Source organism: Tiliqua scincoides, chromosome 2, assembly GCF_035046505.1.
Source record: "Tiliqua scincoides isolate rTilSci1 chromosome 2, rTilSci1.hap2, whole genome shotgun sequence".
Lineage (NCBI taxonomy): Eukaryota > Metazoa > Chordata > Lepidosauria > Squamata > Scincidae > Tiliqua > Tiliqua scincoides.
Window position 1 is genome coordinate 29,905,266 of NC_089822.1, and position 27,678 is coordinate 29,932,943.

General features: G+C 43.8%; 1 protein-coding gene across 2 annotated transcripts in view; it reads left to right on the plus strand.

Annotated features, from left to right (window-relative positions):
• Positions 1-1,877: 1,877 nt before the first annotated feature.
• The window catches only part of AP3B1 (adaptor related protein complex 3 subunit beta 1), a 214,257-nt gene continuing 188,456 nt past the window's right edge, over positions 1,878-27,678 (plus strand). For both annotated transcript variants that reach the window (XM_066614924.1, XM_066614925.1), the window contains exons 1-2: positions 1,878-2,102; positions 27,095-27,170. In XM_066614924.1, the coding sequence (XP_066471021.1) occupies positions 1,972-2,102; positions 27,095-27,170 (207 nt within the window). In that variant the 5' untranslated portion in view covers positions 1,878-1,971. The remainder of the gene's footprint in view (positions 2,103-27,094; positions 27,171-27,678) is intronic.

Below are 27,678 nucleotides of genomic sequence, written 5' to 3' on the forward strand. Positions count from 1 at the left end.
GTCATCAGTTTCACTGTGCAAGGCACTGTATACATTGATGGTATACTAATGACTGATAGTGCCATAGGAATGAATGAGAACAGTTGCCTTATATGGGAAAATCCATACTATATAGCTCCATTGCCTCACAGAACTCCGGGAAGCCTGTTCCCATATGAATAGATGTACCCTGGCTTGTATTTTTGGGTCACACTAGGAGTGTGACAGAATTTTGACACACAGAATTTTGGCTGGCTGACACAGGATGTGTGAGAAATGGGCTTTTGCACATCTTCAAGTTGTTAACAGGGTTTATACACCTGTAGGGGCCTTCCCGTGGAGGAGCCCCGAGCAGGCTTCTTCTTCACCAGGGAGGCCTCAGATTGGCTGGAGGGAGAGGGGGTTCCAGCACCCTTGTCCTCCTCCTAGCAGAGCTGCCAGACCTGGCCTAGGAGCAGGGGCTGTTTACCTCACAGCTCCCTGCTTCAAACTGACTGCCTCTCATCCCTGGCCTCCCTGTTTTAAGGAGCAAGCCTGCCCCCTTTGGCCCCTCCCCTTCCTCCAGGTGGGGCAGAAAAGGCCTTTCCTGTTCGTGGCTTGTTTCCTGTAGTGTTCCTTGTTGGCCCTGCCAGCCCCCTCTGGCTGGTTGAGATGAGCCAACCTGCTTTGCCTCCTTCAAGGGCAGTGAAGCCTCCCCACCCCAGGCATGGGGTGCTTGCTCCCGGGTAAGTTGGGGGTCAGGGAATCTGGGAGGGGCCCCGACACACCATTTTTCAACAAGTTCACAAAGCAGTTTTCAAAGGCTGCAATCCTAAGCAACTTTCCAGCACTGACATAAGGGCAATGCAGCTCTGAGGTAGAGGAACAGACATTGCCTTACCTTGAGGGGGCCTCCGTGACTGCAGGATGCAGCACACGTCCCACTGGCACAGCTATGCCAGTGCTGGAAAGTGGGTTAGGATTGCGTCCAAAGTCAAATAACGGGCAGCACAATCCTCACTTGCGCTGCAACAGGTGGGCCTGCGGGCCTGCGCTGTATGCAGCGCAAGTTGGGGCTTGGCCTGAGGCAAGGGGAAACTTTCCCCCTTACACCGGGGAGAGCCGCAGCAGCTGCAATGGGTCTACTTGGATCTGCACCACCTAAAGAGGAGGCACAAATCTGAGCAGCCATAGACTGCTCTGGACCGCCTGGGAACAGGGCTCGGATCCGGCACAAGGGCCGGAGGGAGGCGTTTCGGGGCGGGGAGAGGGCAGGCAGCGGCATAAGTGCCAGATCCTGGTCCTGCCTCCTGCTCCCTGCCTGACCATGGGAATACCCGCTGCCTGTCCTCTCCCCGCCTCCCTCTTGCCCCCCAGACCTCCGTGCTGGCTGAAGCTGGCCGGTGTGAACACCCCCCATTGGCACAGTGTGCACCGGCGTCTCCCATCAGTGGTGCAAAAGTGCTTCGTGGCACCTTTGTGCCACTCTGGCCAGCGCAAGGCTGGGTTGACCCTCAGTGGCTCCCTGTCCCCAAAGGGCTCCCAGCCTGAGAGGTGCAGAAGGACAGCAGCAGCAGCAGCTACAGAAGGGCACTCTGGGGGGCGGAGGACAGGCCTCCCGTCTGGACAGCAGAGCCTCGCCCAGTCAGCAGGGAGTGGGAGGGCGGCTGTGTGCGCGTGGCTGCGCCAGCTTGTGGGCTTGTGACAGCGAACGCCCAACGGCTTCTCTGTGCCCTCGTGACTCAGCCCCGGCACCGCTCGTGAGGGGCGAGCGCGGCCGTTAGAACTGGGCGGGGCGGGAGAAGCACGCGCAGGTGGGGAGGGGAGGAGGTTTGGGTTGCCCTGGCAACGGAGGCGCCGGGGAAAGTTCTTCCAGGCGCTCCGCCCCACCCTCTCAGGAGTCACATGGGCCAGCCCTCAGCTTCCGGGAAGAGCCGGACTGCGAGGAGAGCAGGAGCTGGTGGGCAAATCAGGCTCCGTGGCAAGAGCAGCAGCGGGGAGGGTGACGGCGACATGTCGACCAACAACGCCGGTTACAACGAGCAGGCCGGAGACGCTCAGCCCGAGGTGGGGCAGGAGGCGGTGCCCACCGTCGCTTCTTCTGGCCCGGCGGCCTTCGGGCTCTTCAGGAGCGACGCCAAGAAGTGAGTCCGCAGCCACGTCTGATTGTGTGTGTGAGTGTGAGAGAGAGGGGGGCTGGGGGTGTGAGTGTGAGAGAGGGGGGCTGGGGTTGTGTGTGTGTGAGGGGCTGGGCTTGCCCCGCCTTGACACTCCCGTTCCCCTGACCTTCCCCGTGGCTGGAAGTGGGGAGCGACTTGTGGAGAAGAACAGAAGCTGACTCCCCCTCTTACCTCTTCCCTCCCCCATGGTAGCAACTCCAGGTTGCTACAACGCTTGTGGGATGTACCTTGGATCTCTTAAGTGAAGGTTCCCAAGTAGTGGTCCTTCATTAGGGCCAGCTCAATAGGAGCTTCAGCTCCATGGGGGACACTGCTTTCCTGCCACCCTCTTTTGGGTGGGACCCTTTGGTCTGGGAACCCCTGCTGTGGAGAACACTGAACCTCTGTTTCATAAGATTTCAGCTAAGTGGAATGGGATAGAACAAAACTCTGGTGCTTCAGGTCTGCACATCACTTTTCATGTCTCTTCCTTTTAGTAGTTCTCTAAGGTCTTTTCCAAGGACCAGGGGAGTGGGTGGGGAGGCAGGTGAGGCAGAGCCTCCCCAGTGGAGTCCTTTGAAAAGTGCCCAGGCCATGTGAGGCTTCCAAGCACCCACAACCCATGCATTTGAAGGACTCCAGTGGGGAGGCTCTGCCTCACCTGCCTCCCCAACCACTGCACCTCCCTCTTAAAAATAGTCTCAGACAGCTGTAACTTCTAGTGCCACACTTCTCAATCCCTAATTCTTATTGCCTGAGAAATTGTTGCCTTGGAGTGTGTGAGAGCAAGAGATTGCAAATATGCAAATAAACTACATCATTTGGTTGTTCAAAACTAAATGAGAATTGTTTCCACAGTAACTTTTCAGAATTAGTTTTTTTGGGGGGGATTTCTCTGAATGCTACAAATCACGAAAAAGAAATTAGGAATTTATGGATACCCAGAAAAACATGTATTGACTGTTTCAACACGTAGTATACCTTATGATAGAGAGCATGGTGCAAATCTCTCCCCTCTAAGATTGTTAGAGATCACCACAATTGTTAGAGATTGTAAGATTGTTAGAGATCGCCACATCTCAAAAAAGACTTAGTGGAAATGGAAAAGGTGCAAAAGAGAGCGACTAAGATGATTACAGGACTGGGGCACCTTCCTTATGAGGAAAGGCTACGGCGTTTGGGCCTCTTCAGCCTAGAAAAGAGACGCCTGAGGGGGGACATGATTGAGACATACAAAATTATGCAGGGGATGGACAGAGTGGATAGGGAGATGCTCTTTACAGTCTCACATAACACCAGAACCAGGGGACATCCACTAAAATTGAGTGTTGGGAGAGTTAGAACAGACAAGAGAAAATATTTCTTTACACAGCATGTGGTTGGTCTGTGGAACTCCTTGCCACAGGATGTGGTGATGGCATCTAGCCTGGATGCCTTTAAAAAGGTATTGGACAAGTTTCTGGAGGAAAAATCCATTACGGGGTATAAGCCATGATGTGTATGCTCAACCTTCTGATTTTAGAAATGGGCTATGTCAGAATGCCAGATGCAAGGGAGGGCACCAGGATGTGGTCTCTTGTTATCTGGTGTGCTCCCTGGGGCATTTGGTGGGCTGCTGTGAGATACAGGAAGCTGGACTAGATGGGCCTATGGCCTGATCCAGTGGGGCTGTTCTTATGTTCTTATGTTGTTTATCCAGGGTTGACAATATAACATTTAAAAGAGAGAGAAAGAGTTTCCAACCCAGTACTTTCCGGTTTTCATGGTCTTTGCACTAGAGCAGCCATTTTCAACCTTTTCCATCTCACAACACACTGACAAGGCACTAAAATTGCCACGGCACACCATCAGTTTTTGGACCATTGACAAGACAAGGCACACCCTACTGTAAGCCAGGGGCTCCAGTGTTGCTACTAATCAGTGACCCTCCCCCAAACTCCTGGGGCACACCTGCAGATCTCTGTGGCACAGTGTTTGAAAATCACTGCACTAGAGTGAAGTTATTAAGAGAACTGTATTCATTGCAATCTCAGAAGCTGCAGTAAACTGCTACCAAACTTTTCAAACTACATTCTGCAGTTTATTTCTTCAGCAGTATGCCACTGTGGGATACAGGAAGCTGGACTAGATGGGCCTATGACCTGATCCAGCAGGGCTGTTCTTATATGTTTAGAAAGCAAATATTGCAGAACTGTACTCGTATGGCATGATCGGTTCACAGGCGTGCGACTGGAATGCTGTTTCACTGTGGTAAAGGGAAGGGAAGATTGACAATGTGGTTTAAAGACTTTTATTTGAATACTGTAGATCTAAAATTAAATTTCAGTAAACTTGTTGTTATAACCATTCTCTAATTGCTGTAGTTTTTTATGCTGTAGAAATCATACTGACAACTAAACTGTTCCCTGTCTCTTAGTTTTTGAAGCGAAGGGATTTGTGCCTTGGGCAAGAATGTTTGGTGCACAGATAAAATTTTTATAATGGTTACAGTGTAGACTAGAGAAACAGTGAATTTGGTTAGAGTTCCTTAAGAAGAATCGCAGATGGAATATTGTTCTTCAACCTTGGGGTTGGGTCCCCAATGCGGTTGTGAAACCTCAGTTTTGGGTTTGCAGCAAGATCACTGAACTAGAGCGCCACCAGGTAAAGAGGAAGGCATCTGGTGTACCCCTTCAGGTACCAGGAGATTATGTCCCAGTCCTGCTCAGGTTCTTAGCAATTGTGCTAAAATAGCTTTCACTAATGTCAGGCTTCATGGTAACCTTTTCTGCTTTCTCTAATAAAAGTATTGGTCACAGTGAACAGTGCTGGAGGGCATTACATGGGCAGAGAGTGGGTGGGGATGGGTCTGGAATCGACAGTGAGGTTCCAAATATATGTATTATATTATATTAAATATATAATTTATATTTAAATTTATATATTGGGGTTGTGGCATGGAAAAGGTTGAAGACCACTGGTCTAAATTACAGGGGCCTCCAAACCCCATCAGGATCTAGAGCGCCCCAGGTACACCAGTTTCCTTTTAACCTCAATATAGTAATATATTCTTTTAAGACAATATCATTTATTCATTCATACTAGGAGAAATATAAATAGGACAACATCTTGTGTATTTCCAAGTTGAACTTGCTTTTGGGGAATACAAACTGCCTTCTCATAGTTTGAACTATTTAATGTCCATAATCATTATGGGACAATTTTAATAGTCCTCTAAGCAAATGGGCTGCCTTACTCTGTTAGCTTACATACATTTGTAAACATCACTATTTGCTTTAGGAATGAATTCCACATGGTAGCGTATCATGTTCTTCACAGATGATTTGCCAGCATCCTTACTTTACGGGATAGCAAACTCTTAGGCTTAGAGATTGTCCTACTATTTGTGAGGCTTTGGGGAAAACTGTGGTAGTCTGATTTTAACTGTTCCCTTTTAAAACAAAGTTAGTGACATGCAGTGCAGTTCAATGTATGTTTACCTAGGAGTACCAGTGTATTCAGTGTGAAATTTGCCAGAATTCGACAAGCACTCCCTGTGTTTTCTAAAGCAATCCCCTCTATTACTAGTGCTCCCGTGTGTGTGTGTGTGTGTGTGTGTGTGTGTGTGTGTGTGAGAGAGAGAGAGCGCGCTCCACCTCGCTGCACGTGTTCTGGCTACAGAGGTTTTCTCCCCCCCCTTCCCCTCTTCAGCCTCTCTGCTGCCTCAGGGCTCCAGGAGTCTTACTGTTCCTTTGCAAGGGGAACCTCTTCCATGGCTCCAGGGCTATTTCCCTGCCTGGGCGAGGCGGAGCCTTTTTGCAATGTTTTGGGCTGCCTCGAAACTGAGTGAGAAGCCGGCAAAGGAGGCAAAGGTGTGTGTGACTTTCAGTATCCTGACCCTACTTCCAGTGGGCCCTGACAGATTCTCATTCAAAAAAGTGGGTCCCAGTGCTAAATGTGTGAGAACTACTGCTCTGGGTACTTCAGGGCAGTAAACATAGTCTGTCCCCACTCCCCATTTTTCACAACAGTGATGTAAGTGAGGCTGAGAGATGGTGACTACTTCAGTTGAGTTTCATGGCTGAGCATGAAATTAAACCTAGCTTTCCCTGGGCTCCCTGAATGCGGTGAGACCCAGGATGGAGATGGTAGCAGCTCAGGTGTCAGTAGCAAGTGTTCTGCTTTATATTTTACTCTTTACTAACATTGGAAAATTTTATTTCTTTACAGGGATCTCCAAGCTTTTCAGTATGAGGGCCACATTGTATACAGGCGTGCCCTGGTATCTGCAGGCGTTCCATTCCAGAATCTCCCGAGGTTAACTAAAACTGCAGATACCAGGGAATGCCACCCCCACCCTCCAGAGGGTGCTCTGAGTCCCGCAGAGGCTGCGCACATCCATCTGTGGCCTCTGCTGGGCTCAGACTGAGGCGTACAACTAAGAAAATGCCCAGAAAGTGACATTTTAAATGTCTTATAAGGCATTAGGAGTCCCAAGGAAACCCTGTGCAGGAGGTGTGTGCAGGGTGGCCCTGTGGACCCAATCTGCAGATAAGTGAACCTGTGGATATGTGATCTATGGATATGGCCCCCTGTATTTTTCACATTTTTGAAGGCCAAAAAAATCTGTTTTATGAATGAATGAGATTTAAATGAATGAGTAAGTTTTACTCGGATTTTTTTTTGTAATCAGCATGATATGATTCAGAAGAAAAGAGAACTGTGACAATGAGGGTTAGCCAGGATGACACCACTCTGGCCACATAGAAAGGAGTTTGGAAGACACTAGTGCACATGTTAACTGTCTGACCGCATGGCTGGGAAAAAAATATTTTTAATTGCTATAGGCCAGATAAAATTTTGTAGCAGGCCAGATGTGGCCCCTGGGCCATAGTTTGGAGACCCCACTTTAAAGGATCACTTTCTAATGACTGGATGTTTGATTTTATTTTAATTTCATTCCCACAACGGAATTCGGTAATAGTATTGATAAAGAGATTAAGGCTGCGGTTTTCAAACTCTCCCAGAGTTTGAAATCCGCAGTAAGTCCTTGCGGGGGCAGGGGGAAGGCAGCAACAGAATCCTCAGGATCGTGCTGTTCAGGGGGGCTACAGGGACTGGGGTGCACTCACCAGTCCCTGCAGCAGCCTTCCTTGGGTGTGGGAGTCCTGTGCGAGCCTCTGCAGAGCTCCCCAGGTCAGCAGAAGTGAAAGTGGAGTGATGACACTCCACTTCTGCAAAACCAAAAGTGGAGCGTGATTGCTCCACTTTCACTTCTGCTGACTTGGGAGCCCTGCAGACCCTCACGCAGGGCTCCCCACACCCAGGGAAGGCTGCTGCAGGGACTAGTGTGTGCACCCCAGTCCCTGCAGCCCTGTTAGAAGTGAAAGTGGAGTGATGGCGCTCTGCTTCTGGCTTAGCATCGGGGAGCCCTGCAGCCTGTTGTGCAGGGCTCCCCGCACTCCTGGGAGGCTGCAGGAGGCTCTGGTAAGTACAGCCAAACCCCTGCAGCTCCCTGAGTGGCGTGATGCTGGGGATCACACCATTGCCTTCTCCCTGTCTCCTTGCTTCCCCGTCCCTTAAGGGAAAAGAGGCCAGGGCCGTGAGGTTGGGGCATTGAGATGCCCCAGTTTGAAAACTTCTGGATTAAGGTGTAGATCTTAAACTTAATTGTAATGCTGGCCCCTGTGCTGTCCAGAGCCAGGATCACAAAATGTGGCACCCCAGACCTAAAAATGTCACTTCTGGTTTTCGCCAAAAACCAGATGCTATCTTTAGGCCTTCCAGAGGCCCAGAAGGAGTGGTTGTGGCGGTGCCCCCTGCTGGGTGGCACCTCAGGGCATTTGTCTCCCTGAATCCCCCAGGTACACCAGTGCTTAAACTCTTGTGCAAAAAAATGCCTGGTGGCCTAAGATTCCTGTGACAACTTAACCTGATGACTTATTGAGGAAATTCTGGTTAACACGTTTGTATGGACTTGAAGTAATGAAAACCAGGGCGTTGAACCGTTAGAAATTGAGTTCATCCTTTTTTATGAACTTGCTAGTTCAACTGCACATCACACAGAATAAGAACCAACCCAAATGTGCAAAAACCTATGTGAAAATTATTATTATTAACAGTATTTATATAAATACTGTTTAACAAAAATTCACAAAGTGATTTACAAAGAAAATCCAGTGACTAAATGGCTTTCTGTTCCAGAAGGGCTCACAATCTAAAAAGATACAAAGAACATCAGCAAACAACCACTTGAAAAGACATTGTGCTGAGGTGAGGAGGGACAGTTATTCTCCCTGCTGAATATGAGGAGCACCAGTTGAAAAAGTGCCTCTTGTCCAGTTAACAGGGGCAACAATGGGCACTTCCAACAGAATACACACACATTTTGATGCAAAACCAACTTGAGTTTCCTTGTCTGTGAGTTTTTTGGCACGAAACATTGAAGTACCTTTTTCTTACTTTTTCACTATTAGTTTGGAGTCTCTACATGGATGTTTGAATGTATATTATCAAAACTTGTATGGTTTTCAGTAGCTGTGAGTTTTGAGACCTCAGAGGATGGCACCCCAGACTATCTCCCAGCAGAGCCCTCCTTCACTACTGCTTCAAAACTCTACAGTTGTTTTTGACTTTTAAGGGGCAGCCATCATTCCCCACTTGTTTGTGATGAGTAGAAGACAGCAGTGAAAGTGGCTTTTGCTTCATCTTTTGCTTTGTCTGGTTGGGATCTTGGAGTGGGAGGAAGCCAACCAACAGGGGCCATTTCTTATCAGTGCTCTGGTTCTGGAAAGAGGGAAAAGGTTCTGCTGTTTATTGCATGTCTATTCAGAAGTAAGTCCCATTGTGGTTAATGGAGCTTGGTCCCAGGAAAATGTGTGTAGGATTGCAGCCCAAGATGTGCAGGAGGAGGTTTACAGTTTGTCGCCTGGCTAATGAGCCAAGTTAAGAGAGGCTATAAAGGGCAAGGAAGCTTCCTTCCATAGATGGAAGTCTTGCCTTAATGAGGAGACTGAAAAGGAACATAAAGAGTGGCAAAATAAATGTAAGAAGGTGATACGGGAGACCAAGAGAGATTATGAGGAACACATGGCCAGCAACATTAAGGGGAATAATAAAAGCTGCTTCAAATATGTTAGAAGCAGGAAACCCGCCAGAGAAGCGGTTGGCCCTCTGCATGGTGAAGGAAAGAAAGGGGAGATAAAAGGAGGCTGAGCGATGGCAGAGAAATTAAATGAGTTCTTTGCATCTGTCTTCATGACAGAGGATGTCGGGCAGATACTGCTGCCTGAAAGGCCTCTCCTGATGAAGGAATTAAGTCAGGTTAAAAGAGAAGATGTTTCAGCCTATTTGATAAATTAAAGATCAATAAGTCACCTGGCCCTGATGGCATCCACGCAAGAGTTATTAAGGAACTGAAGAATGAAGTTGCTGATCCCTTGACTAAAATATGCAACTTGTCCCTTAAAATGGCCATGGTGCCAGAAGATTGGAGGATAGCAAATGTCACACCAATCTTTAAAAAGGGGACCCAGAAAACTATAGGCCAGTCAGCCTAACATCTGTTCTAGGTAAGATGGTGGAATGCCTCATCAAAGATAAAATCTCAAAACACATAAGAGGAACAAGGCTTGGTGAGGAAGAATCAGCATGGCTTCTGTAAGGGTAAGTCTTGCCTCACAAACCTTTTAGAATTCTTTGAAAAGGTCAACAGGCATGTGGATGCAGAAGAACCTGTGGACATTATATATCTGGACTTTCAGAAGGCGTTCAACATGGTCCCTCACCAAAGGCTACTGAGAAAAGTCCATAGTCAGGGAATTAGAAGGCAAGTCCTCTCCAGGATTGAGACCTGGTTGAAGACCAGGAAACAGAGTGGGTGTCAGTGTGGGTATCAGTGGGCAATTTTCACAATGGAGAGAGGTGAGAAGCAATGTGCCCGAAGGATCTGTCCTGCCACTGGTGCTTTTCAACCTGACCGTAAATGACCTGGAGACAGGGTTGAGCTGCGAGGTAGCTAAGTTTACATATGACACCAAACTTTTCCTAGTGGTGAAGACCAGAAGTGATTGTGAGGAGCTCCAGAAGGATCTCTCCAAACCGGCAGAATAGGCAGAAAAACGGCAAATCCGTTTCAATGTAAATAAGTGTAAAGTCATGCACGTTGAGGCAAAGAATCAACATTTTACATATAGGCTAATGGATTTTGAGCTGTCTGTGACAGATCAGGAGAGGGATCTTGGGGTGGTGGTGGACAACTCGATGAAAGTGTCAGCCCAATGTGCGGCGGCAGTGAAGGAGGCCAATTCTATGCTTGGGATCATTAGAAAAGATATTGAGAATAAGATGGCTAATATTTATAATGCCATTGTACAAATCGATGGTAAGGCCACACCTGCAGTATTATGTTCAGTTTTGGATGCCTCATCTCAAAAAGGACATAGTGGAAATGGAAAAGGTGCAAAAGAGAGCGACTAAAATTATGGGGCTGGGGCACCTTCTTTATGAGGAAAGGCTACAATGTTCGGGCTCTTCAGTCTAGAAAAGAGGCGCCTGAGGGGAGACATGATTGAGACATACAAAATTATGCATGGGAAGGACACAGTGGATATAGGGATGCTCTTTTCCCTCTCACACAATACCAGAACCAGGAGACATCCACTAAAATTGAGTGTTGGGAGTTAGGACAGACAAAAGAAAATATTTCTTTACTCAGCGTGTCGTTTATCTGTGGAACTCTTTGCCACAGGATGTGGTGATGGCATCTGGCCTAGATGCCTTTAAAAGGGGATTAGGCAAATTTCTGGAGGAAAAATCCATCACAGGTTACAAGCCATGATGTGTATGTGCAACCTCCTGATTTTAGAAATGAGTTACATTAGAATGTCAGATGCAAGGAATGCAGGTCTCTTGTTGTCTTGTGTGCTCCCTGAGGCATTTTGGTAGGCCACTGTAAGATACAGGAAGCTGGACTAGATGGGCCTATGGCCTGATCCAGTGGAGCTGTTCTTATGTTCCTTGCTGATAGTTCCTTCATTAAACACGTGGCTTCCTTCCATTGAGCAATTCTTTTTTCCTTTCCTTTGTTTGGCACCCTTCACACACATAGACAGACTCTAGACATGGCTGAAGACAGGAGGCTTTGTGTATGCTTTGCTCTCTCACCTGGTGCTTGGGAGTGCAAGAAGGCAGGGAAAGCCAACAACATTTTGATCCCTTTCTGCTGGGGGTGGGGAGATTCATCTGTTTTTATTATTCTGTTTAGGCCTACCCAGAAGTAAGTTGTATTAAATAGGGCTGCTGGGACAGTGTGTTGGGATGTCAGCTTGGGAAGAATGTGTGTGCAGGAGGTGATTCCACCTTTCCTTCCCACTTCTCTGTTTGCTCTTAGCTGTCTCCCCTCCCTCTTCTCTCATCTCACCTTCCTCCCCCCCCCCATTTTAATCAGGGGATTATAGTTCTCATCAGTATGAGGATCCTATCATCATCAAAATAATGCCTACTCACAAGTAAGTTTTATTGTGTTCAGTGGGGCTTACACCTAGGAAATGGTGCATAGGTTTGTGGCCCAAGTCATGTAGTGGTGGGGCAAAAGTGAGACTGAATAATTTTTTAATGTTTTGACCAACAAAATACATATAAGATAAATAGTTCCAAGGAAATAAAACATTATACAACTGAAAAATTAGTCCTGATTGAATCAGTTACTATGTTTTGTTTAGGTGTTTAGACCTGATTTGGCTTCAAGGCAATCAAGTTTTAGTTTAGTTCTGGTTCACTGAAAACATTTCTCTGAAGTTTTTTTTTTTTTTTTTTTAAATTTAGGTTAAATTTGACTCCCTGTCAAAAATACAGTTCTGAGATTTTTAAATCTGGTAAATCTGACAGGTAGTATCCTGCCTAAAGATTTGTACAACTTTGCAACAGCAGGTAATTCTGTGTAGTGTTACAATTCATTTGTTCTGTAATCTGTATTGGCAATCTTATTTAATTTGGCATTTAATTACCAATAAGATTTCATTACATTTTATAAATTGGGAACTGTTGTTAGTATGCAATTCTGTTTCTTGTTTTCAGTAATCTAGATGTTTCCTCTCTTTATATCCAGTAAAATGTATCTTTGTAATTTGGTGTTCTTAAGAGGTGCTGGTTTCTGAAATGTTTGAATTGATAGAGAAGATTGCTAGGATTAGCTGCTACTTATTTTTAGCAATTGGTTGTGAATAACCAAATCAAATTTGGTTTGATTGGAAAATTGCCCCTGCTGAAGTCCTAAAGTGATGCAAAGAGATCATCGTCACTGAGCTGCATGAAATCCTCTGTCTCTGCTGGAGAGAAGGTGGAGTACCTCAAGACATGAGGGATGCAAACATCATCACGCTGCACAAGAACAAAGGCGACAGGGGTGACTGCAACAACTACCGCGGCATCTCTCTCCTTAGCGTTGTAGGAAAGCTGTTTGCCCGAGTTGCACTAAAGAGGCTCCAGGTACTTGCAGAGAGCAAGTGTGATCTGCGATCCAGAATCGCAGTGTGGCTTCCGAGCCAACAGGTCCACCACTGATATGGTATTCTCCCTTAGACAACTGCAGGAGAAATGCAGGGAACGACAGCCACTCTTTATAGCCTTCATAGATCTCACGAAGGCTTTCGACCTGGTCAGCAGAGATGGCCTCTTCAAGATTCTCCCCAAGGTCGGATGTCCACCCAGGCCCCTCAGCATCATCAGATCTTTCCACAAGGACATGAAGGGCACTGTTGTCTTCGGTAGCTCCACATCAAACCCCTTTGACGTCCGAAGTAGTGTGAAGCAGGGCTGTGTTCTTGCACCAACGTTGTTTGGGATTTTCTTTGCTGTCCTGCTGTAGCATGCCTTTGGAACTGCAACAGAAGGCATTTATCTCCGGACCAGATCAGACGGAAAGCTGTTCAACCTCTGCAGACTGAGAGCAAATTCCAGCTGAAATGTCTGTGTGACTTCCTCTTTGCCGACGATGCAGCTGTCACCGCCCACTCTGCCAAAGATCTCTAGCAGCTCATGGATCGTTTTAGCAAGGACTGCCAAGACTTTGGACTGACAGTCAGCCTTAAGAAAACACAGGTCATGGTTCAGGATGTGGACTCACCTCCCTGCATTACAATCTCTGCACATGAACTGGAGGTTGTCCGTGACTTTGTGTACCTTGGCTCAGTGATCTCCGACACTCTTTCTCTCGATACTGAGCTAAACAAACGCATTGGTAAAGCAGCTACCACGTTTTCCAGACTCACAAAGAGAGTCTGGTCCAACAAGAAGCTGACGGAACATACCAAGATCCAGGTCTACAGAGCTTGCGTCTTGAGTACACTTCTGTATTTCAACGAGTCATGGACTCTTTGCTCACAACAGGAGAGGAAACCGAACGCTTTCTGCATGCGCTGCCTCCAACGCATCCTCAGTGTCACCTGGCAGGACAAGGTTCCAAACAACACAGTCCTGGAATGAGCTTCAATCCCTAGCATGGATGCACTGCTGAAACACTGATGCCTGCGTTGGTTCGGTCATGTTGTGAGAATGGATGATGGCCGGATCCCAAAGGATCTCCTCTATGGACAACTCGTGCGAGGAAAGCGCCCTACAGGTAGACCACAGCTGCGATACAAGGACATCTTCAAGAGGGATCTGAAGGCCTTAGGAGTGGACCTCAATAGGTGGGAAACCCTGGCCTCTGAGTGGCCCGCTTGGAGTCAGGCTGTGCAGCATGGCCTCTCCCAGTTTGAAGAGACACTTGGCCAACAGACTGAGGCAAAGAAGGAAGGCCCATAGCCAGGGAGACAGACCAGGTACAGACTGCACTTGCTCCCAGTGTGGAAGGGACTGTCACTCCCGAATCGGCCTTTTCAGCCACCCTAGACACTGTTCCAGAACCACCATTCAGAGCGCGATACCATAGTCTTTTGAGACTGAAGGTTGCCAACCCAGTCCTATCCAATTTTCCAGCGTCAGTGCAGCCATGTCAATGGGGCGTGCACATCATCCTTTGATGGGGAGGCAGTCTTGGAGGTCTCCTCAAGGTATGGAAACATTTGTTCCCTTGCCTCAGGGATGCATTGTGGTTGCACTGGTGCTGGAAAGTTGGATATGATTGGGTCCCAAGTAAGTCCAAAAAAAGCAAATAAATATTCCAACTAATAAAACACTGACCTTCTGTTGTAGAGTTGATGGTAATTAAGAATATCTATGTGATTGTTCTTATTTGTTCATTTTGTCCATTTTGGGTGGTGTATTTTTAGCATTGAATATCATCTCTTGGAAAAGCTGGTTGTGTGCAACTTGCAGAATGTTCTTACCTGAACAGCAGAACTGGGAATATCTCCCCCCTTTTAAAAACAAAATAATGTGTATGCCACACTTCAATAAATGTACTACCAAGTTTGCTTACAAGTTCAAACAATAAAGTATAATGAAAGGACAATCTAAAGAAATGCAGAGAATAAGCACAGGAAAAGCTGCATAAAAACAAGTGAAGAATTTTTAAGAAAGGGAAAAAGTCTTTTCCAGCTGTGAAAAGGACATCATAGTAGGTTCCAAATAAGCCTCCCAGGCGACAGCTTCCACAGTCAATCAATCAATCAATCAATCACCATCACCATACATGGTACTTCACATAGAGTAAAAAGACAGGCTCCTGCTTCAAGGAGGTCACAATCTAGAAAGTGACATGAAGGAGACAATGGGAGTGCCGCCACCTTCAAGGCCCTCAACCTTCAAGTTAACAGTCCTATTCAGCTTGATTATGTATTTCATGCTATTAAATTAGTTGTAATGATTGCTTTATAATTATCACAACAATTCTGGTCTGGATCTCCTTCAGGACAATCCCAAAGGATCTCCTCTATGGAGAACTCGTACAAGGAAAGCGCCCTACAGGTAGACCACAGCTGTGATACAAGGACATCTGCAAGAGGGATCTGAAGGCCTTATGAGTGGACCTCAACAGGTGGTAAACCCTGGCCTCTGAGTGGCCTGCTTGGAGGCAGGGTGTGCAGCATGGCCTCTCCCAGTTTCAAGTGGCACTTGGCCAACAGACTGAGGCAAAGAGGCAAAGAAGGAAGGCCCACAGCCAGGGAGATACACCAGGGACAGACTACATTTGCTCCCAGTGTGGAAGGGATTGTCACTCCCAAGTTGGCCTCTTTAGCCACAGTAGACGGTGTTCCAGAACCACCATTCAGAGCATGATACCATAGTCTCCCAGTGACTGAAGGATGCCATAGTCTCCCATAGACTGAAGGATGCCAGTGATGTGTGTGAATAACCATTACTAACATGCAGGGGAATTTTAGATTGTGTTATAGAACAGAGTGAAGAGAAAAATGCTTATTACAGTATATTTTGGGGTAGCTGATGGCTCAGTGATATTTTTTGATTATAGATAGAAAAGCATTGCTTACTTATGTTTTTAGTGGGCTGTAAGATCATTTATGTAAACTGATGAAGAAATGGAGTACTGTTGTCAAAAGTTCAAGAAGAAAGAAGAGTTATAGTGCTTACAATAAAAGGAGTTCATTGTGAGTGTGCTTTCCTCTCATATTCTAGTTTCCTTTATTATTAGTGGTGAAGCTTACTGGGTGACCTTGGGCCTAACCCAGTATGCCTGGTTGTAATGAGAATAAAAAGAGGAGCTATGTGAACCACCTTGAGCTCCTCTGAGGAAGGGAGGAGAAGTACTTGAAAAAAAAATTGATTTCCTGAAATAGGTGATTAAAAATTGAATAATTGGTTTGAAAAGCACACCCATATAAGTAGAGAATCACTAAAATATCCACTAAGTCCACAAGTAGAGATCCACTAAAATAGGATTCTCAGTAATTACTTCTGTTTTTACTTAATATAAATGTGAAAAAATTTCCTAAAAGTAGGTGTTTATTCAGCTTTGTGTTTAAAAACTTTATCTGTGTTAGGTTTATACAGGCTATTTTACTGTAAATGTAATTTCACTAAGAACAATTGTATGTCCTTGAGGACAGTTTGGGAGGAATTTGAAAGACCATTCCGATGTAATCTAATTTAGAATGTAGTGTATCTTCATGCTGATCTTCTTTATTACTGGAACTTTGACCAGGGTTGGAAGAATATAATCAAACTATTCAGTATGCATTGCTTTTAACAAATTTTCTGATTGCCAGAACCAACCCAACCATATCAAGAACACAGGGGTGAGTAACAGGGCTTGTTCACCTGAGAGTAGAGTGACATGATGAGAAAGTAATGGTTCAGATGTCTTGATGGAATGATTGGTTCAGATGTCTTGATGGAAGATTGGTTTAATGACTGAGTAGTATTGATAGAAGTTCCCTAAATCAAGACCTAATCTGGTCACTTATTTAAGCCAAGGACTGCAAGCTTTATAAAAGATTCTCATACCACTAAAAAAAAGAAAAAAGATCAGGGATTAACCTGAGCTAAAGCTTATCTGATAGAAAAATCCACAGGGAAAATGTGTTTAGAATCTCCCCCCCCCCAGCAAATCTTATTGTCTGATTTAAAAAAAATTTTCTGGGTACAGTATTAGTGGAATGCTGCTAGTACAGGACACTTGGTTCTCTTGCACTTAAACATAGAAGTTCTCTTCTCCGGTCTTGTGATTACTATTGAAATCAGAACTTCCTTCATTTCAAACAAACCAGTTACACAGGCCAACACACATTTTGCTTCCTTAAACAGTACACCAATTCCCGGGTATATTTGGGGTGCCGATTCCAAAAATGGCATCCGTTTTGCTCTATCATGTCTAGTTTTGGAGACATGGCATAGCCTCTTTAGTGAATGCTTCAAGCAACTTCCTCATGAGGACGTCTACACCATGGCTTCCTTATGAGGAAGCTGCTTGAACCATTCACTAATGAGGCTATACTATATCTCCAAAACTAGATGTGATAGGGCAAAACAGATGCCATTTTTGGAGTTGGCACCCCAAATTCATATCAAACCACCATAAAGTTTCTGATCCTCAATTTTGTAGGCCTGTGTTATCTGTAAGCTCAGGAACACTATGCATGCCTGCATTCCATAAAAACTTTAGTGTTCCTTACCTTTTGAAAACTGCTATTGAAGCAGTAAAACAATTAAATCTTTAAGCCAGATGTCAACAGATGTCAAGACAGATCATATGGAAAAGATAAGTGCCTGTTGGTAGGCAGGGTATAGTAATGTTTTTGACACAAGGCAAGGTTTTTGAGAACAATGTTCAAATTCACCAGTTTGAATCTTTCGACTAGATGCATGCAAAACAAAATATCATTTATTGGAGACATTTTCCTTATATATGTTTGGTGTTAGGAAGCATGACTAGGCAGTGCACTGGCGGCCTAGTGAACTGTCTTTGCAGAGATTTGTGAATGGCTCCTTTGCTGAGAGCTGATATAAGGTAGTAGTGACTTTATCATAATACTTGCTTTTAGTATTCTGTGCAGGAGACTATTCCAAATTAATTAAAAAACCTACATCAGCCACTGTGCAAAGTGTGTTTAGAATTGGTCAATTAATTTACTATTGCTGGGTGTATTCTCTTAGAGACATGGGAAAGGTATGTAGATGAATTTGTGAATTTCTTGTAGACTAGTCCACCCCAATATTTTAACCTGATGCATATACTGGTTCATTGGCATGTCTGCAGTCAGGGCCATCTGTTAGAATGGCACTGTGCCTCCTGCTATAGTTGTATGCCAGTTTCATTAGGCATATGAGCCAGGAAAGATGAATGGTTTGGATGGAGTACCCTATAAAGTAGGTCCTTAATGAATTCTGAGCTAATAAATCTACACGGTGTTATTTGAGTTGTAGACTGTGGCACAATATCAATAAATAGCATAAAATCAGTGGCTTTTTGACAAATGGGGGAGGGGAACCAAAGTGATTCAGATGAGATTCCAGCTGGGTACAGCCTAGTGCAGTGAAGTAGGATTGCATAAATTTTGCCCACAGATCCATGTGTTTTACTGTAATGTTTGGATTGGTACTTGGTGCATGGAATTTAATGTGTATAGGCCATTACCTGTTTCTTTGCCTTTGAACAATCTTGGGAGATGAGCACATGGTTTGGACCTATGTGCTGGCTTCCACACATGTATATGCTACAGTGAATATTGTGTCTCAGAGGTGGGACAGAAGCACTTGATGTGTGGAGAGGTTGTCTGCAAGACTAATTTGTCATCTCACATAGTCAATGTATATTGGAGCCTCATGTGAACCACCTTTAAACTGACTTTAGTTGTGTGTTGGTGTTATCAGTAGATGTCTACTGTCTTAAATGAGATGCCAATAAAATGCCTGTCTAACATACATAGTAGAATTAAGGAAGTGATCCATGTTTTAGTGGATCTCTACTTGGATAGTTGCTTTTCAGATTAATTATTCAGTTCTTCTAATAACAGGCAAACATTTTTTTTTACTGTTTGAGCAGGTTGAATGGAATCAACCTATAGAATGGAATCTCTAGATATCCATACATTTATTGTAATCTTAGCCAGGAACAGGCAACTATTTTGGCTCTGATAGCACTGAGGCTTCCCCTTCAATGTTGTTCACTTATCTCTTCTATACTCTGTCCACTTCTTTTGCTGCCCCTTTGTTCATACCATATTGTGTTTATTCCATCAAAGCCTACCAGCCCTGATTATAGTATGGAAGCTTGTGTGGTGAAGTTCCATTGGTCACACAGGGCCTATTAAACTACTAGATTTGACAGCCCTGGATTCAACTAATTTCATTTGCTGACTCTTTCATGGGGCAGCGTATCTTTGGTTTGTTTTTTTTTAAACATTCAAATTCAAAAGTTTTAACTTCCACAAATTATTGGCCTAGTGTTACATATATGGTATGCAAAGGGGTTGTGTGTGGTATGCAGTTTTTAACAACATAATGTTAACATGTTAAGAGTTTTACTAGCTTTATTGGTGTCAAAAATATTCTGTGCAGACCTGGGAACTACTGTATTTGTTCTCGGGAGCAGATGCTCAGAACAAGCATGAGATAAAATTATGTACGAGGGTCACCCAGAAAGTAATGCACCACTTTTTTTTTCTTCAACAATTATTTATTGAACACAGTGAAACTTACACACAAGAAAGAATGATGTTTCTTCTACACTCCCTATTTTTCCACATAATATCTGTCCAGTTCTATGGCCTTCCTCCAGCGAGACACAAGGGCATGTATGCCCTGTCGGTACCACTCCTTGTTCTGGTCACGAAGCCATTTCTGCACTGTGCGAATCACCTCTTCATCATCCTCAAAATGTCTTCCGCGAATGGCATCCTTTAATGGCCCAAACAAGTGGAAGTCTGAGGGAGCTAGGTCAGGGCTGTAGGGTGGATGGGGTAACACAGTCCAACCCTGTTTAGTAATGTGTTCCTCAAACTTGTGTGAGGCCGAGCGTTATCATGTTGAATCAAACATTCACCTGGGTTGTTATGGCGCCGAAGTTGCTGGAAGCGCTTCTTGAGTTTGGTTAATGTCTTCACATAAGCTTCAGAATTAATGGTGCTGCCTCTTGGCATCACATCAATGAGTATGACGCCCTCACAGTCCCAAAACACAGTGATCATGACCTTACCGGCGGAAGCAGTTGCTTTGAATTTTTTCTTCTGTGGAGATTGAGGATGATGCCATTCCATCGACTATCGTTTTGTTTCGGGCTCAAAATGGTGAACCCAGGTTTCATCACCTGTCACAATCCTGGACAAGAACGCTTCCCCCTCATCTTCAAAACATTTCAGCAACTCAGAAGAAATGTTTTTTCTGAGAGATTTGTGGCCCACCGTAAGACAGCACGGAACCCATCGTGCACAGACTTTTGAGTAATCAAGAGCACGGATGATTGCATCCACACTTTCTCTGCTGATTGACAGCTTCAGCGCCAACTGCCTAGTCGTTATGCGTTGGTCCTTGCAAATGAGCACATCAGCAAGCTGCGCCTTGTCAGGTGTGACAGCCGTGGATGGCCGCCCCGAACGCTGCAAATCTTGGAGCTGTGCCGAACCGCCTTCTAATGGCCTCACCCTCTGTGCCCAGCGACTAACCGTACTTCTGTCGACTGCAGATTCTCCATAAACTATACACAAACGTTTGTGAATGTTCCCAACAGTTTCTTTCTCCGCAGTGAGAAATTCAATGATGACACGCTGCTTGTAAGATGACACGCTGCTTGCATCACTTACAGACGCCATTTCGAAACACTGCTGCAGCTACGCTATCTGTCTGAAGAAACCAAAAATTTGTGTGCGCACTCCTGAAAATTCAAATAATGTATATCTAAAGTTTCGCATTTGTACCATTACTGTAGACTGAGAAAAAAAATGTGGTGCATTACTTTCTGGGCGACCCTCGTATCTTTATCAGCCTTTTAGGCTGCTATGTGCCAATGCTATTTGTTGTTATAGTCAAGTGTCAACATGTTTAGTACCTGAGTGATACATAATAATCTGTAATAATTTTTCTTCTTATTGATAAAGTCTGGATAGTTATCCTTCTCTTGTACCATATATAGGCATGCCCGTTATCTGCGGGAGTTCCGTTCTGGAACCCTCCGTGGATAGCTGAAATCATGGATATGGGTAAACACCTGTCTCAGCAGTCTGGGGGGCCCACCCCCTCTGGAGGCGGGGGGTTTTCTGCCTCCTAATCTCCGTAGGGACTTCTGAACTCAGCAGAGGCAGACGACATCCATCCCTGATTTCTGCTGAACACAGATTAAGCACTGAGGCTCAAAGCGCGTGACTTCTGTTGTCACGGAGAAACCGGAAGTGACGTTTATAAGGCATTAAAAATGTCACTTTGGGTTTCTTTGTGAAACTGGAAGTCTGAGCTTGGCAGAGGCCAGGGATGGACATCTTCGGCCTCTGCTGAGCTCAGAGACCCCTCCGCTGGCAAGATGAGTGGAGTTCCCCTCCTTGGGAGGGGGTGCACATGCAGCGGCGGAGCTGATCTGCAGATAAGTGAATTCTTGAATACAGGACCTGCGGATATGGCGGCCCCCTGTACTATTTTAATTGTAAGAATTCAGGTTCATATCACACCAGAGTACAAGCTGGTTCATGAAAATGTTCTGTTGTGTAGAAAATTTATAACTAGAATCTATGGCAGTGGTTCTCACACATTTAGCCCAGGGACTCACTTTTTAGAATGAGAATCTGTCAGGGCCCGCTGGACATGATGTTGTGACATTGTCAAGCAGGAAAATTTTTCATAATCCTACCCACACTTACCCAAGAGTAAGTCCCATTGACTATCATTGTTTAAAGAATATACATAGTAGCTTGTTAAAAGTACAGGTCTGTCACATTTCCCCAAATCAGAAACACTGATCTATGGGTTTTGATTCCAACTTGTTGCATTAAGTATATTTTAATCTACAGTGTGTGTCTCTTTTTAATTTGTTCAAGTTTGAAGAATTGGTTCTCATCAGGAAGCAGTTTAGATTTCAGATTTTGTTTCAGCCTGATGGTTTTATTTTTTAACATTTTTAGTACAGTCTCTTCTCTCCCCTTGTCCCCAGTGCCTCCTGTTTGACATAAGTGTTTAGTAGAGAAGAGCAACAGCCACCTTGGATATCTTTACTGGGAGAAAGGAGTGATATAAATTTAGTAAATAACTAAATAAACTATTCCTATATATTCCAGCTAGTCCCTCACTTATGGTGTGGCCCCTTTGGAACAGAATATCATTTTTTCATTTTTGTAAACTTTGTTAAACTTTTTGTTAAATTGCTGTATAAATATTCTGAATAATAATAATGGTAAACTTTGGTAAAAAAAATTGTCCTATAAATGCATAATGAAGTGGAATCTTGGTAATTTAATAATCCTGTATTTTGAGGTATATATTGTTTATCTTCTCAATCTTAAATGTTGTTTTGACCAGTTGATGGTTGTCTTATTAAAAACTTTGCCTTATTTTCTGTTTGGTGGCATGGCTGATATATAAAACAGTAATGCAGAACAGCACCACAAGATGTCACTCAAACAGCTATGGTAGGGTATGAAGTCATGATACAAAATGAGACTTATGCATTCTGAATGGATTAGGAACATTGCATGCATTTCAGTATGTTTTGAGACTAACAGGTGTCTAATTGTGTACACAATTATAGAATTATAAAAGTATGTTTTGTTTAATCTAACTTATTTCTATACATGCTCCTTAGGGTATGGCCAATTGTGAGAGAGAAACAGGAATCGCATTATTTGCTTTGCATTCTGATCCTTTATGATGATGTAGTACAGCATATTTATTTTTCTACTAACTGAGAATTGTTACAAAATTTGCTTGATGTGCATGAGTTTCTTGGATTTTTATAATATGGGCACTTTACAGATCTTCATATGTCTAAAAAACTCGTAGAAATGTAGACACCCCCCAATTTACGTAGTCCTCATGTAGTTTCAACTGTACATAAATATCTGGGTACTCTTTGTTGGGAGGGACATTCGACAATGGCGTTGTCATGCCATGGCTGAGCTCTGTGCTGCGCAGAGCTCAACTGGTGTGTGCAGCCACTCGGCTGCACACCTTAAAGGTAGTGGTTCTCAAACAGGGACGTTGCAGTGCCCCAGCCTGACGGCTCTGGACTCTGCCACCCCTTAAGGGGCAGGGGTAGGGGGGAGTCAGCGATGCGATTCCAGGATCACGTTGCTAAGGGGGCTTAGGGGCTGGCATGTACTTACCAGTCCCTGCAGCAGGCTCCCGGAGGTGGGGGGAGCCCTCCATGACCCTCCGCAGGGCTCCCCAACCTTCAGAAAATGAAAGTGGAGTGATCGCGCCCCACCTCTGGTTTGTGATCGCAAACCAGAAGTAGGGCGCAATAGCTTCACTTTCTAAAGCTCAGGGAGCGCTGTGGAGGCTGGGAGGCTGCTGCAGGGACTGGTAAGTTCATGCCAGCCCCATGTCCCCTTAGCAACGTGATCCTGGGAATCACGTTGCTGTCTCCCCTTGCCCATGCACACACACTCCCTTTGCCCCTTGTCTTCCCCATGCACACACAGCAGTTCTCTAGCTCCCTGGGAGTTTGAGAACGCTGTCTTAAAGGGAACACAGGCAATCACTTGAGCAATTGAGCCCACCTTCTCCATAAGTGCTCTTTAAATCTAGTTTATTTAAATCTGGTTCCATCTTAGTGCCTTTATATCTGGGTCATTGTTGTTTGGGGAAGGTGGTGTGTCTCCAGCTGTACTTCATGGGGAAAGAAGTTAGCCCCTTTTTCAACCATATTTTCTTGCCCTTTTTGTTTACAGAGCCATGAGTGCAGAAAAGTCCTCTTACCTCTATTCTGCCCACCCACTCACCTTCTTTTGTACTCTCTCTGCTTGTTTCAAATTCTTTCACAGGATGTGCATGTCAGGAAAGAGCTCCAAGTCACATAAAATGGGCTAGCTAAGGATGTCTGGAATGGACCCCTTACAAATTGGGGAATACCTATATAGGTTAAAGTAATGGTTCTCAAACTTTACTACCTGATTGATAAATGTCAAAGGGTGGTTATAATAGGGATAGGGCAGCAGTGCTCTTGTCCCCAAGTAACAGCTTGTTTAACCCTTGATACACATAACCTAATCTGCCTTGTCAGTTTCACAACCCAATAAAAATTGGGTCAGGATCCAGTGGTGAGTCCCAGATCCGCAGTTTAAGAACTGCTGGGTTAACTCCTGGATTTGGGATCTCGCTAGTTAAATTGAATTATGTGCAACATACAAAGAATAAATAAGTAGTCAAATTCGTTAAAAAAATTTTCAGCTGGATGGATGATTTTTATGGTTATTCTGGAATGCAGAACCTTTAGAATGCTGCTTTTAACTCTTTTGGTTTCTAACCCTGGCTTCAACATACTTTAAATTCTCCTTGACTCCACCCTTTCACTATGCTATACAGCAGTGTTTCTCAAACTGAGGGTCAGGACCCACTAGGTGGGTCGCAAACCAATTTCAGGTGGCACCCCATTCATTTCAATATTTTATTTTTAATATATTTGACTTGATGCTACCATGGTATGTGACTGCATTTGGGGCAATGTTACAGACCTGAACTTTTAACAAGCTACTATGTATATTCCTTTAACAATGATAGTCAGCAGGGCTTACTTCTGGTTACGTGTGGGTAGGAATGCAGCCTAGGATTGTGAAAAATTCTCCTTACTTGATGATGTCGCTTTCGGTGGGTCCTGACAGATTCTTATTCTAAAAAGTGGATCCCGGGGCTAAATGTGTGAGAACCACTGCTATACAGTATGTTTTCTCTCGACAGAACCTTTGCTATATATGTTTTCTGCCTGCCAATATGTCCAGTTCTTTGCACTTGACCTTTCTACGACAATGTGAAATGCTTTCTAGTTCTGTGTAAAGAAGGTGTTAACTGTGATAAAATATTTACTTTTCAGTCAATTTGGCACATATAAAGATAGTAGTATTTTTATAGAAGTTTAAGAAAGTAAGGTAGAGAGCCTGCAATTTTCAATTATTATAAAGCAACCTGAACTACACTGAAGTTTTATGCAGTTCTTGTTTTACTTTGTTTTGTACATTTCCTATGATTCCTGTTGAGTATTTGCTGTGTACCATTGTTTGTTGAAATTGGCTGAGTTATGTTTCTGTAAGGAAGTGACCTTTGATAGGGTAGGCATTTTCTTCCAGTGAAGGGAGTGGATATTGTGCTACCTCATAGGTTTCTCAAATCATACTGCAATCTTGATACTAAGTAAGTTTAGTTGACAGAGTGGTGATTTCTTTTTCCATGGTTTGAAAGAATGGAACAACAATCTTCTTTGATTGGTAAAATCAGTGGAGTTGCTTGCAATATTAAACATATCCTTGAAAATGCAGAGATTCTCCAGATTACCCTAAAACCAGAGCCAAATATAGAAGAGAACAGGATTACTAGTATTTCTTCTGATCCATGTGAGCAAAGTCTCATTTTGTAAGTATATCTGATTTCATGAACTTACTCTTGCTCTTCTTTCCTTGTAAAGGCTAACTTTTGTACAGTTCAGATCTAGACTAACCCATGTGGTCTACTAGTTAATTAACCCGTGGTTCTAAGTAAACATGTTATAAATTACATTGCATTATGCATTGAAATATAACATTTTATTATTTAAAAGACTAGAGCATGTCTACAGCAGGCTTAAATCTGCATTGGGTAGTGTTGAAATACTATTTAATACAGACTATGGACCCAGTCCTATCCAGCTTTCCAGCACTGATGCAGCAGTGCCAACTGGGTGTGTGCTGCATTCTGTGGTGGGGAGCCAGTCAGGGAAAGCCTCTTTAAGGTAAGGGAATGTTTGTTTACTTGCCTAGGGGGCTGCAGTGCAGCTGTATTGGCATTGGAAAGTTGGATAGGGTTAGGCCCTAAGATATACTAAGTCCCTGCTTATGCAGAGTTTAGGTCCTGGAGGTTAGTATGTAGTTCAAAACCAATATAAGTCAGAATAGCCAGTTCTTGCCGGCCCAGTGCTATCATGCCTGTGCAGAACCACCATCAAAGCATGTGCTGTACCTGTACAAAAGCACTGATGCATCTGTTCATAACTCAGGCACCTGTAAGTTGGGTGTCTGTAACTGAGTCCAAAAATATTTGAACTTTGTTTATTGAACAGCAAGCCTACCTGATAAACTGCTTTTAAAACTGAAGAACTTCTAAAAATCTGTGAGTGATTTATCTTTGGGAGCCTGCTTATGAAAGTTTGTAAAACAACAAACATTACATGCAAGTCCTAAGGCTTTACAGTAGCCTTAGGGTCTTCACCATTTTCCAAAAGTGTAGGGTACCATTTTCTTTCCTCCGTGACACTTGAAGGCATTTACTCCTTGAGCTGACTTACTATTTTTCCCTTCTTTCTCCTCCTCCACCCTCAGTAGTCTGTGTTCACCTTCTTCTTTTCTATCAATACATTATACTCTATTTAAAAAAAACCTGCTTGGTCAGACCAGTTTTCTACAGTGACTCTGGAAAGCTCACAAGCAGGAGAGAAGGGCATGCTTCTCTTTTGCTGTTGGAGCTATTATATGTACAGAGATATATTGTCCCTGAACCTGGAGATATATTGTCCCTGAACCTTGTAGTCATCATGACTAGTAGCTTTTAGGCTTATTGTCCACAAATTTAGCTAATCTCCTTTCCCAGCCATCCATGCTAGTGACCATCGACACATCTTGTGACAATGAATTGTACAGATCAAATGTATGCCGTATAAAGAAGTACCTCCTTTTGTCTGCGTTGTGTGACTGAACAAGGAGCATGTGAATGTTTACTATAACTGCTACTAAACAGAAGATACCTGTAAACATTCTGTTAGTAGGGAGAGCTTCCAATTTATTTCTTGTACATTACATCTGTGCCAGTATGGACCTAGTTAAGGAGGAGAAATTGATTGCAATTAACTGTCAGTCACAATATTTTATTAGAATAAGAGCTAGGCTTTGTCCTTCTCTCTCTTATATGAAAGTAGTAAAAATCAAATCATTCTTTCTCTATAAACATACCCATCTGGAGTTAAATCTCCAATATCCATGTGTTTTGGTATTGTGTATCCTCTCTTTCAAACTTACATAGTTGCATTCAATAAAAATCAATAAAAACTAAAATCAAAAAACAGATATGTATTGTATGTATGAACTGTATACAATCACTGGATCCCAATAACCTTTTGTCCTTGTGTTATGACTTGTTGTGATCAACCTTTTGGGAGCTGAGGTGTGTGTATATGTGTAGGGGTGGGGAAAAGAGTTTAAATATATCAATAAAAACATTCTGTTGGTATTTATCCCTTTTAACTTTGATTTATTTTCTTGAATATGTTTCTGGTCGCACTGTTTTCATTTCCAGTGTCCCCTTCTGTGAACAAATATTATTGTAGCAGCTTTCAAAATTGTGGATGCATGGAAAGACTTTTGGTTTGCACATTAGTTCCCAGCCAAATTGTGATACAATGTGTCTTATGCATTAATTTCGCCTTCCTTTTATAGAAATGAAGATCTAAAGCAAATGTTGGAAAGCAGCAAAGATTCTGCTAAGTTGGAGGCTATGAAGAGGATTGTTGGGGCAAGTAGTGTGCATTTTATGTATATCCTGTCAACAGTTTTGTATCACTTTCTTTTATATATTTAAAGTACATAACAGGTTTGCTAGGTTTAATCTGAAAGTGTGTGTTTTTTATAGCAAATATCTATTTACTTAAGTATGCTTTTGCCAATACATTATATTCACACAATAGATTATATTAGTCCAGAGTTGGATGCAAGGTAGAATTCACACATGTCTCTGGATCTTTGAGGACTTTATCATTAATCATTAATTCGAATGTTTCCTATTGATTACTGCTGTATGTTTTCTGGAAACTGTTCTCCTTTTTTGGGATATTGACAGTAGGCTGACACAGCCTCAGTGTAGTAGTCTTTACCATAATCTGGGATGCAAGAATCACTTGCATCATCTGTGGACACCTTAATCATCTCCCATTCCTACCCTTGAGAATATTGCAAACTGCTCTAGAAAATCCTTTCTGATTGAGGAGCAATTCGCAATGAGCTGCTATTCAGGAAATACAAGT